At 36.8% G+C, this 20,149-nt stretch overlaps 1 protein-coding gene across 2 annotated transcripts in view; it reads right to left on the reverse strand.

Annotated features, from left to right (window-relative positions):
- ANKRD13C (ankyrin repeat domain 13C) overlaps positions 1-20,149 on the reverse strand; it is a 123,741-nt gene that overhangs the window by 82,106 nt on the left and 21,486 nt on the right. For both annotated transcript variants that reach the window (XM_086717269.1, XM_025912215.2), the window contains exons 2-3: positions 17,572-17,613; positions 75-179 (exon numbers count right to left, since the gene is read on the reverse strand). In XM_086717269.1, coding sequence (XP_086573395.1) covers positions 75-179; positions 17,572-17,613 — 147 coding nt within the window. The remainder of the gene's footprint in view (positions 1-74; positions 180-17,571; positions 17,614-20,149) is intronic.

Genomic DNA, 20,149 nt, shown 5'->3' on the forward strand with positions numbered 1-20,149 from the left:
AATGAAAATTATGTCAAATGAAATAACTTCATATTTTTAGCATATATATCAACAACATAATTTATGTTGCTTACTCATCTGTCTATCTCCATAGCTGATGGCTTCCGCCAGCGGGCTCCATCCCTGAGCATTTTTCACCTTTACTGGAGCATTATGAGCCAAAAGTAAATGAGCACATTCTGAAACATAAAGTGGTAATAATATCAAAAACATGCAATTTTTAGAATCTCTAAATATAAAAATCATTTAGGAATTTAAGAAACAAATTTAAGGGACGCGTGGGTGGCTCAGTTGGTTGGGCATACAACTTCGGCTCAGGTCATGATCTCATGGTTTGTGAGTTCAAGCCCCACATTGGACTCTGTACTGACAGCTCAGAGCCTGAAGCCTACTTGGGATTCTGTGTCTCCCTCTCTCTCTGCCCCTCCCACTCATGCTCTGTCTCTGTCTCTCTCTCTCTCAAAGAAAGAAACAAACAAATTTTAGCATAAATAGATCTATAAAATAAACACTGTATTATGGAGAAAAATAATTTTTAAAAGCCCAAAATATCTAAACAAGATTATTTCAAAACTTTAGATCTCAGATTCAAGGAGTCTCCATGCTATTACTTAAAAATAAATTGGATCTCTCTACAAGGAAGTATTATGTTCCTTAATAATTGTTCCCAAGAATATTCTGAAAATATTTTCATAGTCTAAAGATAACAAGATCCCCAAAAGTAATTTAAATCAAATTATCTATTAATCAAGATCAACGTTTACTTATTTTTGGGACAGAGAGAGACAGAGCATGAACAGGGGAGGGGCAGAGAGAGAGGGAGACACAGAATCAGAAACAGGCTCCAGGCTCTGAGCCATCAGCCCAGAGCCTGACGCGGGGCTCGAACTCACGGACCGCGAGATCGTGACCTGGCTGAAGTCGGACGCTTAACCGACAGCGCCACCCAGGCGCCCCTATTAATCAAGATCAAAAGAGGACGTGTATGTATGGAATGTCAAATGGAAACTTCCTAATTTATTTCAGAAAAAAAATGTGCTTTCAAAAAGGACCAGTAATGTTTCCATAAACATTTCTTTTCAAATGTTACGATTCATTTACTTCAAGAATAAAAACCCAAAAGAGGAAAACATCTGTTTATGATTACAAGAACAAATCTGGACATTTTTTTTTTTAATGTTTATATATTTTTGAGAGAAAGAGACAGAGAATCTGAAGCAGGTTCCACACTATCAGCGCAAAGCCTGACCTAGGACTCGAACTCACGAACCCTGAGATCATGACCTGAGCTGAAGTCTGACATTTAACCAACTGAGCCACCCAAGTACCCCTGGACAGTCCTTCCAGTAGTCAAAGTAAGTCTAAGGTATAATCCTTTCTATAGGTTGAGGATACACTTCTTAAAAAGTAGAAATAAGAAGTATATTAACAGGCAAAAAATTCAAAACTAAGGCTCATGGGAAATTTAGGATGGCTATCCATTCTAAATTTCCTAAATGAACGATTCATTCATTCAATCCATCATTCAGCAAATATTAACTAAGTCCCTGTTATATGCCATTTCTAAGCACTAAGTCCTGGATATAAGCAGTGAGAAAAAAGATAAGGATTTGCTATCAGAAAGCTTACATCTTAGGGTGCCTGGGTGGTTTAGTCAGTTGAGCGTTCAACTCAATTTTGGCTTGTGTCATGATCTCATGGTTTTGTGAATTCGAGCTTTGCGTTGGGCTCTGCGTTGGCAGAGTGGTACCTGCTTGAGATTCTCCTTCTCTCTCTCTGCCCCTCTCCTGCTAGTACTCTCTCTGTCTCTCTCAAAATAAATAAACAAATTTAAAAAAGAGAGACAGCTTACATCCTGTGTTAGAAGAAAATAAATAAACTATTAAGAAATATATATATATATATATATATATATATATATATATATATATATCAGTTAATGGTAAGTGCTCTGAAGGAAATAAGAGTGTTATGATAGTGTGATGTAGGTTAACTGAGATGGAAGAAGAATGTGATTCCTAGACATAGAAGGAATAACTATATTAGCACACAGCACTAGGAATAACTATACTAAATTTTATTAAGATAAAGTAAAATAGAAATTTCACAGAGGTACTTAGGAACATGTGTAGCAGTGTATAAGAATACATGCATAAGAATGTTTATTTTAGCAGTTTATAATGGAAAATACACTGGAAACTAAGTGAATATCCATCATGTGAGAATGACTGATTAATAGGATGTATCTACACCACTAGAGTAATATACAGCCATTTTTTTTTTTTATTGTCCATTTGGACTTTATTGGTTCACATAAGGAGACAACTAACAGTTGCTGGTGTTTACTGAACACCTACAGCATGCCAGCTACTAAGCGCTTTATTTCTATTAATTCATTAATCTTTACTAACCCTATGAAGTAAGTACCATCGTTATCCCTGTTTTACAGTTGGGGAAACTGAGGTCCGGAATCCTTTTTTTTTTTTTTTTTCCAATATATGAAATTTATTGTCAAACTAGTTTCCATACAACACCCAGTGCTCATCCCAAAAGGTGCCCTCCTCAATACCCATCACCCACCCTCCCCTCCCTCCCACCCCCCATCAGCCCTCAGTTTGTTCTCAGTTTTTAAGAGTCTCTTATGCTTTGGCTCTCTCCCACTCTAACCTTTTTTTTTTTTCCTTCCCCTCCCCCATGGGTTTCTGTTAAGTTTCTCAGGATCCACATAAGAGTGAAACCATATGGTATCTGTCTTTCTCTGTATGGCTTATTGCACTTAGCATCACACTCTCCAGTTCCATCCACGTTGCTACAAAAGGCCATATTTCACTCTTTCTCATTGCCACGTAGTACTCCATTGTGTATATAAACCACAATCTCTTTATCCATTCATCAGTTAATGGACATTTAGGCTCTTTCCATAATTTGGCTATTGTTGAGGGTTATACAGCCATTTTTTAAGAATAGTGTCATATTAAAGGACAAAGCAACCAGGTTTGTGTTTCTAATGTGATTCAATATAAAGTTCAAAATGTCACCTATGTAGTATTTTGTCCAGAAATATTTAACTTGAATCTAATCAAATCTTGATAGCTAATTTTCAATTTGAAGAAAGATACAAGGAATAAGTTAAATCACATCATGAGAAAATAATCAGGCAAATCTGAGATGAAGGACATTCTACAAATTGACTGGGCATGCAATTCAAAAAGTAAGGTATAAAGGAAGAAAAAAAAGCAGGCAAACTTTTCTATATTAAAATAGTGTGATATAACAACCAAATGCAATGACTAAACCTCAATTAATTGAGTTTTGACTCAATATAAAGGACATATAAAGGACATTTTTGGAACAACTGGAAAAATTTAAATATGGATTAGATATTAGAGATTATAATAATATTAATTTTCTTAAGTGATAAGAATATTGTGGTTATGAAAGAGAATGTCCTTATTCTTAGAGATGCATGCTAAGGTATTTGGAGGTAAAATGTCATGATGTCTATGTGAAACTTTCAAACGAAACAGAAAAAATAATATATATAACACTAAGAGAAAGAGAAAGCAAATCTGACAAAATGTTATCAAACACTGAACCTAGGTACAGAGTATCTGAATGTTCATTGTGATCATATTTCTGTTTTTCTGAGTATATGTAATTTTTCATAATGAAGCACTGAAAGAAAAAAGAATGGAAACAAGACAAATTTTTATTGTTTAACTTTTTAAGTAAGCTTTACACCCAACGTAAGGCTTGAACTCATGACCCTGAGATCAGAAGTCACATGCTCTACTAAATGAGCCATCCAGGTACCCCAAAAGACACATGTTTAAAAAGAATTAATTTAAGCCATCCCAACAGATATAAAAGAATGTCCACGTTGTACTGCTGAATGATATCACAAATCTGCTCACGCAGAAGTGTATTATGATCCCATTTTTTAGAAAATAACTTAATTACCTTTGTAAGTATGTGTTTAGATTCACATACACTTTTATATGTAATAATAAACATGGGGAAAAGTATGGAAGAATATCCAGCAGATTGCTAACATGTTTACTGAAAGAAGAGAGGTAAGAGGGGCAGAAGCTAAGATGGCGGTAGAGTGGGAGGAACTTAGGTTTGCCTCGTCCCTCAAACACAACTAGATAACTATCAAATCATTCTAAATACCCAAGAAATTTACCTGAGGACTGAAAGAAAACACTGCACAACTGGGGGGGGGGGGGGGGGGAGGCATACTGAGGAAGGTAGGAAGCCCAGAGAAGTGGTTTGGGGTTGAAAAGGACTGCAGGTGCTGGGGAAGGGAGGGAGCCCTGGTCATAGAGAAAGACAAGAGAGTGGAGTGAACAGGAATAAGCACAAGGAGAATACTTCCCCAAAGCCATTGGCTGGGAAAACAAAAGGGGCTGATTTTCATGAGTTTTTGCAAATAGCAGGGCTCAAAGACTGGAGTTTTGGAGCCCTGTGGGCTTGGCTGGGATAGAGACCTGAGGGCACTGCCCTACTTCTGGAGAGAAGTCAGGCAAGCAACCCCAGGGCAGACAGTGCAATCTGAGGATTGCCTAGAGCACATGGAGGGAGACCGTTCCCTCTTCTTGGAGGTATCTGTGACAGGTGCCATTGCCTCTCTGTGAACAAAGGAGTTAGTGAGTGTCATTTCACTCCTCCATCCCTCAGCATAAGTGCAGAGGCACCGACTGAGGGTGGCTAACTGGGAAAATGGCTGTTTAGCCTGCTTCGGTCCAAATCCCATGCCGCTGCATGCTGTCGTGACTACCCTTCTGGGTCAAACCTGCATCTGTCCCAGCACAGTGAGACCCTCACCCGGAAGATCAATACAGGCCCTGCCACACCAGGTACCTAAAGTTTGGAGTTTTAAAAGTCAGCAAGTTTGGCTGTGATAGAGCCCAAAGTGCACAGCACTGTTCCAGACAAGCAAGCAAGCAACCTGGAGACAGTGTGAAAACAGCAATCTGAAAAACACCTAGGATGCATGAGGGGAAATAATGCACTCTACTGGGAGGGCTATCCTGAGGACAGCAAGCATGGGATCCCCTCTCTGGGGAAAAAGGTGCTGGCTGGTGCCATTCCCCCCCACCCCCCTCCCCACCCCTCAGCATAAACCAACTTCAGTAAATACCACAGTGTCAACACTGTCTGCTTAACCTGATTACAACAGGTCCCCAGCCCCTGTGTTCTGCTGGTGCTGCTTTTCTTGGGCAAATGTGCCTAAGGACCACAGCAGCAGGCCCCTTCCCCACAAGACCAGCACAAACCCTTGCATGCACCTCATCTATTGACCAAAGAGTTCCGCAAAGCTTCAGTTCTAGTGGAAACAGCATCAGGTCTCATTTAACAGGCAGACCACAACACACCTATTAAAACTCTGGCCAAGATCCAAACACTGTTTATTGCAGGCAAGGAGAGCCTCTGCAGATGACTGACCTAAGGGAGAGAGCAGCCAAAATACAGCAGCAGAGTGCACACAGCAAACACCAGAGACACTTCCTGAAGCACCAGGCCCTGGACATTAAATGATCTCTTCTTCATAAAGCCATTAAACGCAGGAACAGGAAACACACAGGATTTTCTAACAGAGAGAAGACAGAGACGAAGACAAAATGCCAAGCCAGAGGAATTCATCCCAAAAGAAAGAACAAGAAAAGGTCATAGCCAAAGATTAAATTGAAACACATATAATATGCCTGATGCAAAATTTTAAGCAACAGTCATAAGGATACTAACTGGACTTGAGAAAAGCATGGAAGACATCAGGGACATGACTTACCACATACATAAAAGAGCTAAAAAACAAGTAGGCAAAAATGAAAAAAATGCAGTATCTGAGATTCAAAACTAATTGGTTGTAATGACCACAAGGATAGAAGCAGCACAGGAATGAACAAGTGATACAGAAATGGAATCATGTAAAATAATGAAGCTCAACAAAAGAGAAAGAAGAATGATGTATCACAGGAATAGACTTAGGGAACTCAGTGACTCCATCAAACTTAGTAACATCCTTATCATAGGAGTCCCAGAAAAAGAAGAGAATGAAAAGGGAGCAGGTTTACTGGAGGAAATAACAGCTGAAAACTTATTAATCTGGGGCAAAAAACAGGCATCCAAATCCAGGAGGTAGAGAGAACTCCCATCAAAATCAATAAAAAGCAGGCTAACACGAAGACATATTATAGTTAAATCTGCAAAATCTAGTGATAAAGAAAAAATCCTAAAAGCATCCAGACAAAGGAAATCCCTAACTCACAAGGTAAGACCCATAAGGTTAGTAGCATATCTCTCCACAGATACTTGGCAAACCAGAAGGGAGTGGCATAATATATTCAACATGCTAAATGAGAAAAATCTGCAAGGAAGAATACTCATTCAGATCAGAAGGAGAGATAAAGAGTTTCCCATACAAACAAAAACCAAAGGAGTTCATGAACACTAAATCAGCCCTACAAGAAATGTTAAAGGGGATTCTTTGAGTGGGATGGAAAGACCAAAAGTCACACAAGACTAGAAAGGAACAGAGAAAATCTCCAGGAATCATGACAAAACAGGTAATAAATCAGCACTAACACATATCAATAATTACTCTGAAATTAATGGACTAAATGCTCCAATCAAAAGACACAGGGTGTCAAAATGGATAAAAAAAAAATAAAAAGCAACCATCTATATGCTGCCTACAAGAGAATCATTTTAGACCTAAAGACACCTGCAGATCGAAAATGAGAGGATAAATATTTATCATGCAAATGGTTGTCAAAAGAAAGCAAGAGTTACAATACTTATATCAAACTACATTTTTTATGTTTTATTTATTTTGAGAGAGACAGAGTGAGACAGAAAGAGAGAAAGAGAGAATGTGGGTGAGGGGCAGAGAGAGGGAGAGATAATTCCAAGCAGGATCTGTGCTCCCAGCACAGAGCTCAAAGCAGGGCTCAAATTCATGAACATGAGATCAAGACTTGATCTGAAATCAGGAGTTGGACGCTCAACTGACTGAGTCACACAGGTACTCCCAGACAAGCTACATTCCAAAACAAAGACTCTAACAAGAGATGAAGAAGGGCACTATATCATAATAAAGGGGTCTATCCAACAAAAAGATGCAACAATTGAAATATTTATGCCCTCAAATTGGCAACACCCAAACAGATAAAGCAATTAATAACAAACAAAAGAGGTGCTTGGGTGGTTCAAGTGGTTAAGTGACCAACCCTTGATTTCAACTCAGGTCATGATCTCACAGTTCCAGGGCTTGAGCCCCAAGTCAGACTATGCACTGACAGTGTGGAATTGCTTGGGATTCTTTCTCTCTCTTTCTCTCTGCCCCTCTCCAGCTCACACATCTGCTGTCTCTCTCAAAATACATAAATAAACTTAAAAAAATAAATAAAAGAACTCATTGATAATAATACAATAATAGTAAGCAACTTTAATACCCCACTTACATCAATGGACAGATCATCTTAAAGAGAAAAACAAGGAAATACTAGTTTTAAATGAAAAACTAGCTTTAAATGATACACATTTTTTTCAAATGCACATGGACCATTCTCCAGAATAGATCACATACTGGGTCACAAATCAGACCTCAATAAATACAAAAAAATTGAGATCATACCATGTATCTTTTCTGACAACAAAGCTATGAAACTTGAAGTCAACCATAAGAAAAAAGTGGAAAGACCACAACTACATAGAGGTTGAAGAACATGCTACTAAAGAATGAAGGGTCAACCAGAAAATTAAAGAAGAAATTAAAAAATACATGGAAACTCATAAAAATGAAAACACAGTCATCTAAAACCTTTGGGATCGGGGCGCCTGGGTGGCTCAGTCGGTTGAGCAGCCGACTTCGGCTCAGGTCATGATCTCATGGTCCGTGAGTTCAAACCCCGCGTCGGGGCGTCGGGCTCTGTGCCAACGGCTCAGAGCCTGGAGCCTGTTTCAGATTCTGTGTCTCCCTCTCTCTGACCCTCCTCTGTTCATGCTCTGTTTCTCCTTGTCTCAAAAATAAATAAAACGTTAAAAAAAAAAATTTTTTTTAAACCTTTGGGATATAGTAAAACAGTCATAAGAGAGAACTATATATAGCAATACAGGTCTATGTCAAAAAGCAAGAAAAATCTCAAACAACCTAGCCTTACTAACAGAGCTATAAAAAGAACAACAAACAAAACCTACCAGCAGAAAAAGGGAAATAATAAAAATTAGAGCAGAAATAAATGATATAGAAACAAACAAAAAAGCAGAACAAACCAATTAAACCAGGAACTGGTTCTCTTAAAAAATTAATAAAATTAATAAAAATATTAATAAAAATTAATAAAATCTTGCCAGACTTATCAAAAAGAAAAGTAAAAGGACCCAAATGAATAAAATAACAAAAGAGAGAAGAGAAATAACAACCAACACCACAGTAATACAATTATAAGAAAATATTATGAAAAATTATATGCCAACAAATCAGACTATCTGGAAGAAATGGAAAGTCTTAGAAACATATAAACTACTAAAACTAAAACAGGGAGAAATAGAAAATTTGAACAAACTGATAAAAAGGAAAGAAATTGAATCAGTAATCAAAAATCACCCAACAAACCAAAGTCCAGGGCCAGAAGGAATTCACAGGGGAATACTACCAAACATTTAAAGAGTTAATACCTATTCTTCTCAAACTATTCCAAAAAATAGAAATGGAAGGAAAACTTCCAAACTCATTTGATGAGGCCAGAATTAACCCTGATTCCAAAACCAAAGACTCCACTAAAAAAAGAACTACAGGCCAATATCCCTGATGAACATGGATGCAAAAATTCTCAAAAAGATACCAGCAAATCATATCCAACAGGACATTAAAAGAATCAGTCACCATGATCAAGTGGGATTTATTCCTGGCCTGTAAGAGTAGCTCAATTTTCACAAATCAATCACTGTGATACATCAATAAAAGTAAGGATAAGAAACATATGATCCTCTCATTAGATGTAGAAAAAGCATTTGACAAAGTACAATATCCATTCATGGTAAAAACCTTCAGCAAAGTAGAGATAAAGGGAACATATCTCAACATAGTAAAAGCCATATATGAAAATTCCATAGCTAGTATCAGCCTCAATGGGGAAAACCTGAGAGCTCTCCCTCTAGGGCCAGGAACAAGACAGGGAGGCCCACTCTCACCACGGTTATTTAACATAATACTGGAAGTACTCACCTCAGCAATCAGATAACAAAAAGAAATAAAAGGCATCTAAATTGGCAAGGAAGAAGTCAAACTTTCACTATTTGCTGATGACATGATACTCTATATAGAAAACCCAAAAGACTCCACCAAAAATCACTAGAACTGACACATGAATTCAGTAAAGTCACAGGATACAAAATCAACATAGAGAAATCTGTTCCATTTCTGTATACCAATAATGAAGCAGCACAAAGAGAAATCAAGGAATCAATCCCATTTACAATTGCACCAAAAACCTTAAGATACCTAGGAATAAACATTACCAAAATGGTAAAAGATCTGTACTCTGAATCTATAAAACACTGATGAAAGAAATTGAAAATAACACAAAGAAATGGAAAGACATTCCATGCTCACGGACAGGAAGAACAAATATTGTTAAATTGTCTATACCACCCAAAGCAATCTACACATTTACAGCAACCCCTATCTAACTACCGCCAGCATTTTTCACAGAGCTAGAACAAACGATCCTAAAATTTGTATGGAACCACAAAAGACCTCAAAGAGTCAAAGCAATTTGAAAAAGAAAAGCAAAGCTGGAGGCATCACAATTCTAGACCTCAAGTTATGTTACAAAGCTGCAGTAATCAAGACAGTATGGTACTGGCACAAAAACAGACACATGGATCAATGGAATGAACAGAAACCCCGTAAAAAGACCCACAACTATATGGTCAACTAATCTTTGACAAAGCAGGAAAAAATACCCAATGGAAAAAAGACAGTCTCTTTAAGAAATGGTGTTGGGAAAACTGGACAGCAATATGCAAAAGAATGAAACTAGACTACTTACTTACACCATACACAAAAATAAATTCAAAATAGATGAAAGAACCAAATGTGACACAAGGAACCATCAAAATCCTAGAGAAGAATGCAGGCAGAAACCTCTTTGACATCAGCCACAGCAACATCTTACTAGACATGTCTCCAGAAGCAAGGGAAACAAAAGCAAAAATGAACTACTGGGACCTCATCAAGATAAGATGCTTCTGCACAGCAAAGGAATCAATCAGGAAAATTATAGAATGGGAGAAGATATCTATAAATGTCATATCTTATAAAGGGTTATATCCAAAAATCTATAAAGAACTTATTAAACTCAACACCCAAAAAACAAACAATCCAGTTAAGAAACGGGCAAAAGACATGAATAGACATTTTTCCAAAGAAGACATCCAGATGGCCAACAGACACATGAAAAGATGCTCAACATCATTCATCATTAGGAAAATACAAATCAAAACTATGATGAGATACTACTTCACACCTGTCAGAATGGCTAAAATTAACAACACAGGAGACAACGGATGTTGACGAGGATGTGGAAAACAGGGAACCCTCCTACACTGTAGGTGAGAATGCAAATTGATGCAGCCACTGTGGAAAACAATATGCAGTTTCCTCAAAAAGTTAAAACTAGAACTACCCTATGATCCAGCAATTGCAAGACTAGATATTTACTCAAAGGATACAAAAATACTAATTCAAAGGTATACATGCACATCAATGTTTATAGTAGCATTATCAATAACCAAATTCTGGAAAAAAACCCAAATGTCCATCGACTGATAAATGGATAAAGGAGATGTGGTGTGTAATTATGTGTATGTATACACACACACACACACAATGGGAATATTAGTCATCAGAAAGAATTTAATCTTGCCATTTGCAATGATAGGGATAGAGCCAGAGACTATTACGATAAATGACATAAGTCAGTCAGAGAAAGACAAATACCATATGATTTCACTCATATGTGGAATTTAAGAAACAAAAGAGATGAACAATAGGGGGAAAACAAGAGAGAGGCAAATCACAAAACAGACTCTCAACCAAGGAGAACAAACTGAGGGTTACTGGACAGTGGGATAGGTTAAATGGGTGATGGATATTGAGGAGGGCAGTTGCTCTGATGAGCACTGGGTATTGTATGTAAGTGATAAACCACTAAATTCTACACCTGAAACAAATATTACACTGTATGTTAACCAGAATAAATAAAAACTTGGAAAAAACTAAAAAGAATTTTTTTCAGTTAAAAAGAATTTTATAAATAAATAAACAAGTAAGTAAGTAAAATGGATTCTCCCTTCAAGAAACCTACCATCAAGTTTTATGCAAATAAGTGTGTATGTGTGTACATATAAAGAAGTTAGAGTAACATAAACATTCATAAAGATCTATGAACTTGTACAACTATTTCATGATGAACTTTTGAATGAAAACAAAAATATAGCATAGTACTGTATATAGTGATTTAACTTCATTAAAAACAAACTAATCCCCTCTGTTATATAAAAAAGAAGGAAGATGTGCAAGGATACCCACTAGGCTATTTTTTTTTTAAGCTTATTTATTTACTTTGAGAGAAAGTGTGTGTGTATGGGAGGGTCAAGGAGAGAGAGAGAGAGAGAGAGAGAGAGAGAGAGAGAGAGAGACGTCCATTCTCACCACTGTTGTTTAACATAGTGTTAGAAGTCCTAGCCTCAGCAATCAGACAACAAAATGAAGTAAAAGGCATCTAAACTGGCAAAGGAGAAGTCAAACTTTCACTTTTCACAGATGACATGATACACTACATGGAAAACCTGAAAGACTCCACCAAAACACTGGTAGAACAGATACATGAATTTAGCAAAGTTTCAGGATATAAAATCAATGTACAGAAATTGGTTGCATTTCTACATACCAATAATAAAGCAACAGAAAGAGACATCAAGGAATCGATCCCATTTACAATTACACCAAGAATCATAAAATACCTAGGAATAAACCTAAGCAAAGAGGTAAAAGATCTATATGCTGAAAACTATAGTAAGTTTATGAAAGAAATTGAAGAAGACACGAAGAAATGGAAAAACATTCCATGCTCATGGATCGGAAGAACAAATATTGTTAAAATGTCAACACTTCCCAATCTATACATACATTCAATGCAATCCCAATCAAAATTACACCAGCATTCTTCTCAAAGCTAGAACAAATAATCCTGAAATTTGTATGGAACCACAAAGGACTCTGAACAGGCAAAGTGATGTTGAAAAAGAAAACCAAAGTAGGAGGCATCACTAAATCCCAAACTTTAGCCTCTACTCCAAAGCTGTAATCATCAAGACAGTATGGTATCGGCACAAAAACAGACACACAGACCAATGGGAATAGAAGAGAGAACCCACAACTAGACCCACAAATGTATGGCCAACTAATCTTTGACAAAGCAGGAAAGAATAACCGATGGAAAAAAGTCTCTTTAGCAAATGGTGTCGGGAGAATTGGACAGCAACATGTGGGAATGAAACTGGACCACTTTCTTACACCATACCCAAAAATAAACTCAAAATGGATGAAAGGCCTAAATGTGAGACAGGAAACCATCAAAACCCTAGAGAGAAAACGGGCAACAATCTCTTTGACCTCGGCCGCAGCAACTTCTTACTTGACAGGTCTCTGACAGCAAGTGAAATAAAAGCAAAAATGAACTATTGGCACTTCATCAGGATAAAAAGCTTCTACACAGCAAAGGAAAGAAATTAACAAAACTAAAAGTCAACCAACAGAATAGGAGAAGGTATTTGCAAATGACCTATCAGATAAAGGGTTAGTATCAAAACTTACCAAACACAACACCTGAAAAACAAATAATCCAGTGAAGAAATGGGCAGAAGACATGAATAGACACTTTTCCAAAGAAGATACCCAGATGACTAACAGACACATGAAAAGATGCTCAACATCCCGCATCATCAGGGAAATACAATCAAAACCACATTGAGATCCATCTCACACCAGTCAGAGTGGCTAAAATTAACGACTCAGGAAACAACAGATGATGGCAAGGATGTGGAGAAATGGGAACCCTCTTGCACTGTTGGTAGGAATGCAAACTGATGCGGCCACTCTGGAAAACAACGTGGAGATTCCTCAAAAAATTAAAATAGAATTACCCTATGACCCAGCAATAGCACTACTAGAATTTATCCAAAGGATACAGGAGTGATTCATAGGGCCATATGAACCCCAATGTTTATATACAGCAGTGCCATCAACAATAGCCAAATTATGGAAAGAGCCAAATGTCCATAAACTGATGAATGGGTAAAGAAGATGTGGTATATTTATACAATGGAATAGTACTCAGCAATGTAAAAGAATGAAACCTTGCCATTTGCAACAACATGGATGGAACTGGATGGTATTATGCTAAGTGAAATAAACCAGTCAGAAAAAGACAGATATTGTATGTTTTCATTTATATGTGGAATTTGAGAAACTTAGCAGAAGACCATAGGGGAAGGGAAGAAAAACAAATTACAGAGAGGGAGGCAAACCATAACATACTTCTAAAGACAGATAACTAATAGTTGATGGGGGAGGGAGCTTGGGGGAGAAGGGAAAATGGGAAATGGGTATTGAGGAGGGCATTTGTTGGGATGAGCATTGGGTGTTGTATGTAAGTGATGAATCACAGGAATCTACTCCTGAAGCCAAAACTACACTATATACACTGTATGTTAGCCAACATGACAATAAATTATTTTTTTAAGAAAATATATAAATGCAACAAAGAAGCTGGGCCTTAAGGAATATGGATAAAATGAAATTATGAGGAACAGAAATCACATATAAATAAGCAAGATTTATAAAGGTAATAAAATACAAAGAGAGAGAATAAGATAAATAGGACAGTGCAAACAAAAGAGAACATCCAGACACACTCTTATGAGAATGAGAAATTATAATAACCCTAGAGTTATTTCAGACAAAAAATTTAAAACTGCAGATCCAAAAGAATGAATTAAAAGTTGAAGCAACTGATCTGAAGAACCTTTCTATGATGTCTAACCAAAAGGATAAGAAAAGATTTCTTTTCTATTTCTTCTTCTAAAGATTCCCGAAACCTTAAGTATGATGTTCTTTCCATTTCAGTTCAAATCTATAGTTCAACAACTTCCCAGCCTCAAAGGCCAACATGGTCAATAGACCCAGAAATACAGAAAAAAATCAGATTTCAATGGTGAAAAGAACAGTTATTAAGTTAAGATGAATGACAGAAGTAAATAAAAGTGCAAAAGTCCTGGGGTACTTCTCTTTAAATCAATCAACAAATATTGTTTGGGGCGCCTGGGTGGCGCAGTCGGTTAAGCGTCCGACTTCAGCCAGGTCACGATCTCGCGGTCCGTGAGTTCGAGCCCTGCGTCGGGCTCTGGGCTGATGGCTCAGAGCCTGGAGCCTGTTTCCGATTCTGTGTCTCCCTCTCTCTCTGCCCCTCCCCCGTTCATGCTCTGTCTCTCTCTGTCCCAAAAATAAAATAAACGTTGAAAAAAAAATTAAAAAAAAAAGAAAAAAGAAAAAAAAGAGAGACAGAGACAATGAGAGTTGGAGAGGGCAGGGCAGAGCGACAGGGAGGCAGAGAATCCCAAGCCGGTTCTGTACCATCAGTACAGAGCCTGACACCGGACTTGAACTCACAAAACCATGAGATCATGACCTGAGCGAAACCAAGAGTTGGACTTAACCAACTGAACCACCCAGGCACCCTTATATATTTTTTTAACATTTATTTTTGAGAGAGAGAGAGAGAGAGAGAGAGAGAGAGAATGAGTGGGGGAGGGCAGAGAGAGTGGGCGACAGAGGATCCAAAGCGGGTGCTGTGCTGACAGCAGAGAGCCTGATGTGGGGCTCAAAGTCATGAACCATGAAATCATGACCCGAGCTGAAGTCAGATGCTTAACCAAGTGAGCCACCCAGGCACCCCAATAAGGTAGATGTTTTATCTTCCACTACACATTTCAATAACACTCCTGTGTAATCAAATTTCAAAAATGTTTAAAGGTCATAAAGAAAAAAGCAAAAAAGAATATACAAATAAAAAAACGTAAATGGGGGGTGCCTGGGTGGCTCAGGCAGTTAAGCATCTGACTTTGGCTCAGGTCATGATCACACAGCTCATGAGTTCGAGCTCTGCGTCAGGCTCTGTGCTGACAGCTCAGAGCCTGGAGCCTGCTTTGGATTCTGTGTCTCTGTCTGTCTCTACCCCTCCCCCACTCATGCTCTGTCTCTCTTTCTCTCAAAAATAAATAAACATTAAAAAAATTGTTTTAATGTAAAATGGATCAGTATTATTAACGGTTGGACCTACCTTATATGAAAAGGACTCAGAAAAAGCAAATATTGACATCATGTGCAGATCCTGAATCACTTAACCAAATGTTTCCCCAAAATACCTTCCACCGAACTCTAATCTCTCAGGATACATGTGGAAAAAAATCAGATAACTTTGGGGAATAATGACTCTATATCCAACACCTGCCTCAACTCAGAAGGTCACAGTGCATATAAGCGTATCAAAGTTCTAAGAAAGTCCATAATAAAGAAAACTGCTTAATAGTTATTAAACCCACTATTTTCCAAATCGATTTGACCTGGAAATATTATTTTCCCCTAAATATTATTAGTATGCCATAAAACTAATGTTCTGTGAAACATAATTTAGACATGCTAATATAAACCTATGATAGGGGCACCTGGGTGGTTCAGTCGGTTGAGCGTCCAACTTTAGCTCTGGTCATGATCTCGCAATTTGAGAGTTCAAGCCCCGTGTCGGGCTCTGTACTGACAGCTCAGAGCCTAGAGCCTGCTTCCGATTCTGTGTCTCCCTCTCTCTCTGCCCCTTCCCCGCTCATGCTCTATCTCTCAAAAATGAATAATATCAACAACAAAAAAAATTTAAACCTATGATAAAGCATAACAATACCATTTCTGTTTCTCTTTCAATACTATAAAAAATTTCAAACATACAGAAAAACAGATGATCTCAATGAACATTTAAATACTAATACTCTCTACCTAGGTTCAATAGTTGTTAACATTTTATCATATTTGCTTTGTCTCCTCTTAGTGTTATAAATATTATATCTATAATTTACATATACATAAAGAACAGCAGACACACCAGAAGAGATAGACAGATGGTAGGTAAGTAGGTAGACAGACAGAGTGAGGGGAGAATGGCTGAGTTCCCAAATGATCTCAGTTACTTCTCTTCCTGAGACATAGGTAGTCCCCATTTCTTGAGTTTCTACAATATGTAGCCTCTTAATAAATCTCTCTTAACTTTGAAGTTACTCATATTTCTTGCAAGAAGGTAAAAAAAAAAACAGCATAAAATAAATTTAAAAATGAAAACAAAATACGAGTCACCAATTTATACAGAATTAAAGTCAACATTAAATTATCCTACAGATCATGTGCTTAGGCATATAAACTTAAAAACCAAACTGACAAAAAAATTTTGTTTTTCAACAAAGCAAGCACTGATAACACCCCTGGGATCTGCATACATTCAGATCAAATGTTTACACTAACTGTATTATACTTTGTATCAATAATAGTTGTCCCAAAATGATACTTCTAGGTTATCAGAAAGAAAAAATGTTAACAAAAATTCATTAGCCTGTTTAAAAATTTAAGATTATGTTTTTAAAAGGTTTTTATCAAACACATCAAAAATTTAAAAATCCAGCACTCAAAATGTTACTAATCACCTATCTGAAATCCTCACTCTCCAGGATTATTGGGAAACCAGATAACAAAGATTTTATCACTTCTAGGAATAACCTTAAAAAGTAAATATTTCAGGGGCGCCTGACTGGCTCAGTTGGTTAAGCGTCTGACTTTCAGCTCAGGTCATAATCTCACCGTTCGTGAGTTCAAGCCCCCCCATCAGGCTCTGTGCTGACAGCTCAGAGCCCAGAGCCTGTTTCCGATTCTGTGTCTCCCCTTTCTCTCTGCCCCTATCCTGCTCACACTCTGTCTTACTCTCTCTCAAAGTAAATCTTTTAAATCATCTATGAAGTTTTTGTTTTAAAGAATAAGTAAATATTAAGATTTTACAAACATCTAACATACAAAAGGTGTAGACTTCTGCGTTTAGATATATAAAACAGTCCATATTAAAGAATCTTATAAAACTCTCTGAATATTAAAAGTATTATAAAAGTTAACATATCTTAATATTTGGAAATTATAAATACTTCCTTGATAAAATAACCAAATAAGAAAAAACACACAGTTTCAAAAAGCATAAAGTTAGTACAGGATTTCCACTAACTCTTGAGGTGAACTACAGAAAATGAGAAAATGTTATTATTTTTAATATATTGACTCTTAACTCAATTAGCAAATAAAATAATCAGGTTAATTTTGAAAAACTCAAAAGACAAAATTCATCTTAAAAAGCTTTAACTAAATGTGAAAATACATGAATGAAGTTAAACATAAGAAAGGAAATATTTACTAACCTTTATTTCCTAACATCACAGCAAGGTGTAAAGGAGTGTTTCCTAAAATTAAAAAAAAATTAAATTAGTGTAAAAACATAGAAAATCGTTATTTAAAAGTGGTTTTAGCTCCTTCAGAAATTTCACTGACAGATTTAAGTAAAATGTGACTGCAAAATGACCCTGTTTATATGGCAAATTCAAAGTCAGAGGATGCCATGATTTCTAAACACAATGTATTCTAAACCAACCCCCACCAAAAAAAAGGATACCCAGTTTGCTTTTGAGATTTCTTCTCCCAAGAGATTTCACAGATTCCTTTCCTGCTAATTTATCTATCATATCATTCTTTGTTCATTCAGCAAATAATTTAAATACCTACTATATACTCATCTTTGGGGACAGATATCAAAAATACCCAATCCCTCAAGTCATTCAGAAGTCTTCTGTTAGAGACTGATAGGAAAATAAATAATTGCTATTATTTATTAGAATAAAAGAGAGTATAGCATGATAATGGAATAAAGAACAGAGCTCCTAATTTTGTCTGTGCAAACAATTAACTATTAAAGAGGGATCATGTTGAAATAAGTCTTGAATGGGTTAAAAATTTATAGGTAAATAAAGCAACTCACTATTATACTGTGTTAAAAACAATTTAAAAATTAAAAACAATTCCCCCAAATTACATTCAAATGCAAGAACAGTTCATACTTCGCAAACAACAAAAACAACAAAAAAATGTTTATGGCCAGTGGGGGTAAAGAGAATAGTAAATAATGAAATTGGTAAGATAAGCAAAAGGCTACACTATGAAGTTTGAATATATCCTTTTAGTTGATGTTATACAATGACTAATTTAATTTCAAAATGATACCCTAAGCCACACTAGTAGCCTAAAAACCTCTTGATTATAAAAGAAAGAAAACCTATAGTAATATTTGCAAATAAAGTTACTAAATAAAATTTGTGTATACTAATTTTCAGATTCAGTATTAGCATTTTTACAGAAGGCACCACATGAACAATTTTTGCCTATAAAATGAGCTGCACACTTATCAAGAAATCATATACAGCATAAAACAAGATTTAACTACTTGTTCTAAAAACCTTATATATGATCTAAGGCACCTGGGTGGCTCAGTAGGTTAGGTGTCTGACTCTTGATTTTGGCTCAGGTCATGATCTCATAGTAATGAGATGGAGCACCAGGGATGGGCTCCACACTGGGTGTGGAACCTGCCTGAGATTCTCTCTCCTACTCCCTCTGCCCCTCCCCTGCTTGACCATCACGCACGCACACATGTGCTCTCTCTCTATCCAAAAGAAAAAATCTTTCTTATTTATTTTGAGAGACAGAGAGAACACACACACGCACAAGCAGGGGAGAGGCAGAGGAGAGAGAGTGAGAGGGAACCCTAAGCAGGCTCCGTGCTGCCAGCACAGAGCCCAATGCAGGGCCTGATCCTACAAACCAGGAGATCATGACCTGAGCCAAAATCAAAAGTTGGATGTTCAACCGAGTGAGCCACCCAGGCGCCCCCCCAAAAAATTTTAAAACCTTGTATATGATCTATCCCATTCTCTTAGTTTGACAAAACCTGTACAGATGGTTAAGACACAGACACACACAGACACACACACACAATCTTTTGCTGAATAAAAGCACAGTGGAATAAGAACTGTCTGTAAAGATAGCCAGATAGTATTTTGCGCAAAATTTAGAAGTTTAATAAATTCAATAAACTTAAATTTTCTCTGTAAGTAATTTTACAAAACAAAAACCTGGACTACAGTAAATTTCTTAGTCTTCACTATTAGGAACAACAACAAAAAGACAGATTTGGGGACATAATTCACATTATATTTTCCTGAAATAAAATTTCCACTAGGAACTAGGCAATCTACTCCCCAGTTTTCATACTTCATAACTAATTTTACTTGAGATATGGAAACCTCTATAATAAACGTTGTTTTGTTTTTTTTTATTTATTTATTTCAAAAGAGAGTGAGTCAGGGAGGGGCAGAGAGAAGGAGAGAGAATCCCAAGCAGGCTCTGTCTGCACTGTCAGAACAGAGCCCAATGTGGGGCTTGAACCAAACAACCATGGGATCACAACCTGAGCCGAAGTCAGATGCCCAACCTACTGAGCCACCCAGGTGCCCCACATTGTTAATAATCATACACTGAAGTATGTCTCCAGATAAGAAGTTTTGCTCACAATGCTATTTAAGAAGTAAACTTTATGAGTTGCCAAGTTACTGGCATAGGCTATTTTCCAAAAAAACAAACCAGTTCTCCAAAAATTCCAGACCTTTTAGGGAGCTAGCAATCTTCTTTTATGCTATTATCTAGTCCTATGAGGTTTTATTTTTATCTTATTGAGTCAATATTCATTTAGATTTACTTACCATTTTTGCTGCTCTTCATTCCTTCCTTCATCTCCAACCTTCCATTAGAATTTTTCTTCTACTCAAAACATATCCTTCAGGATTACCTTTAGTGATAGTTTGATAAGTGATTTCCCTCAGGTTTTTGTTTGTAAATGTGTATTCAACTTCAATCTTAAAAGGATATTACACTGAGTATATAATTATT

This window comes from Puma concolor, chromosome C1 (genome assembly GCF_028749965.1).
Source record: "Puma concolor isolate L17-30 chromosome C1, mPumCon1.1.hap2, whole genome shotgun sequence".
Taxonomy (NCBI): Eukaryota; Metazoa; Chordata; class Mammalia; order Carnivora; family Felidae; genus Puma; species Puma concolor.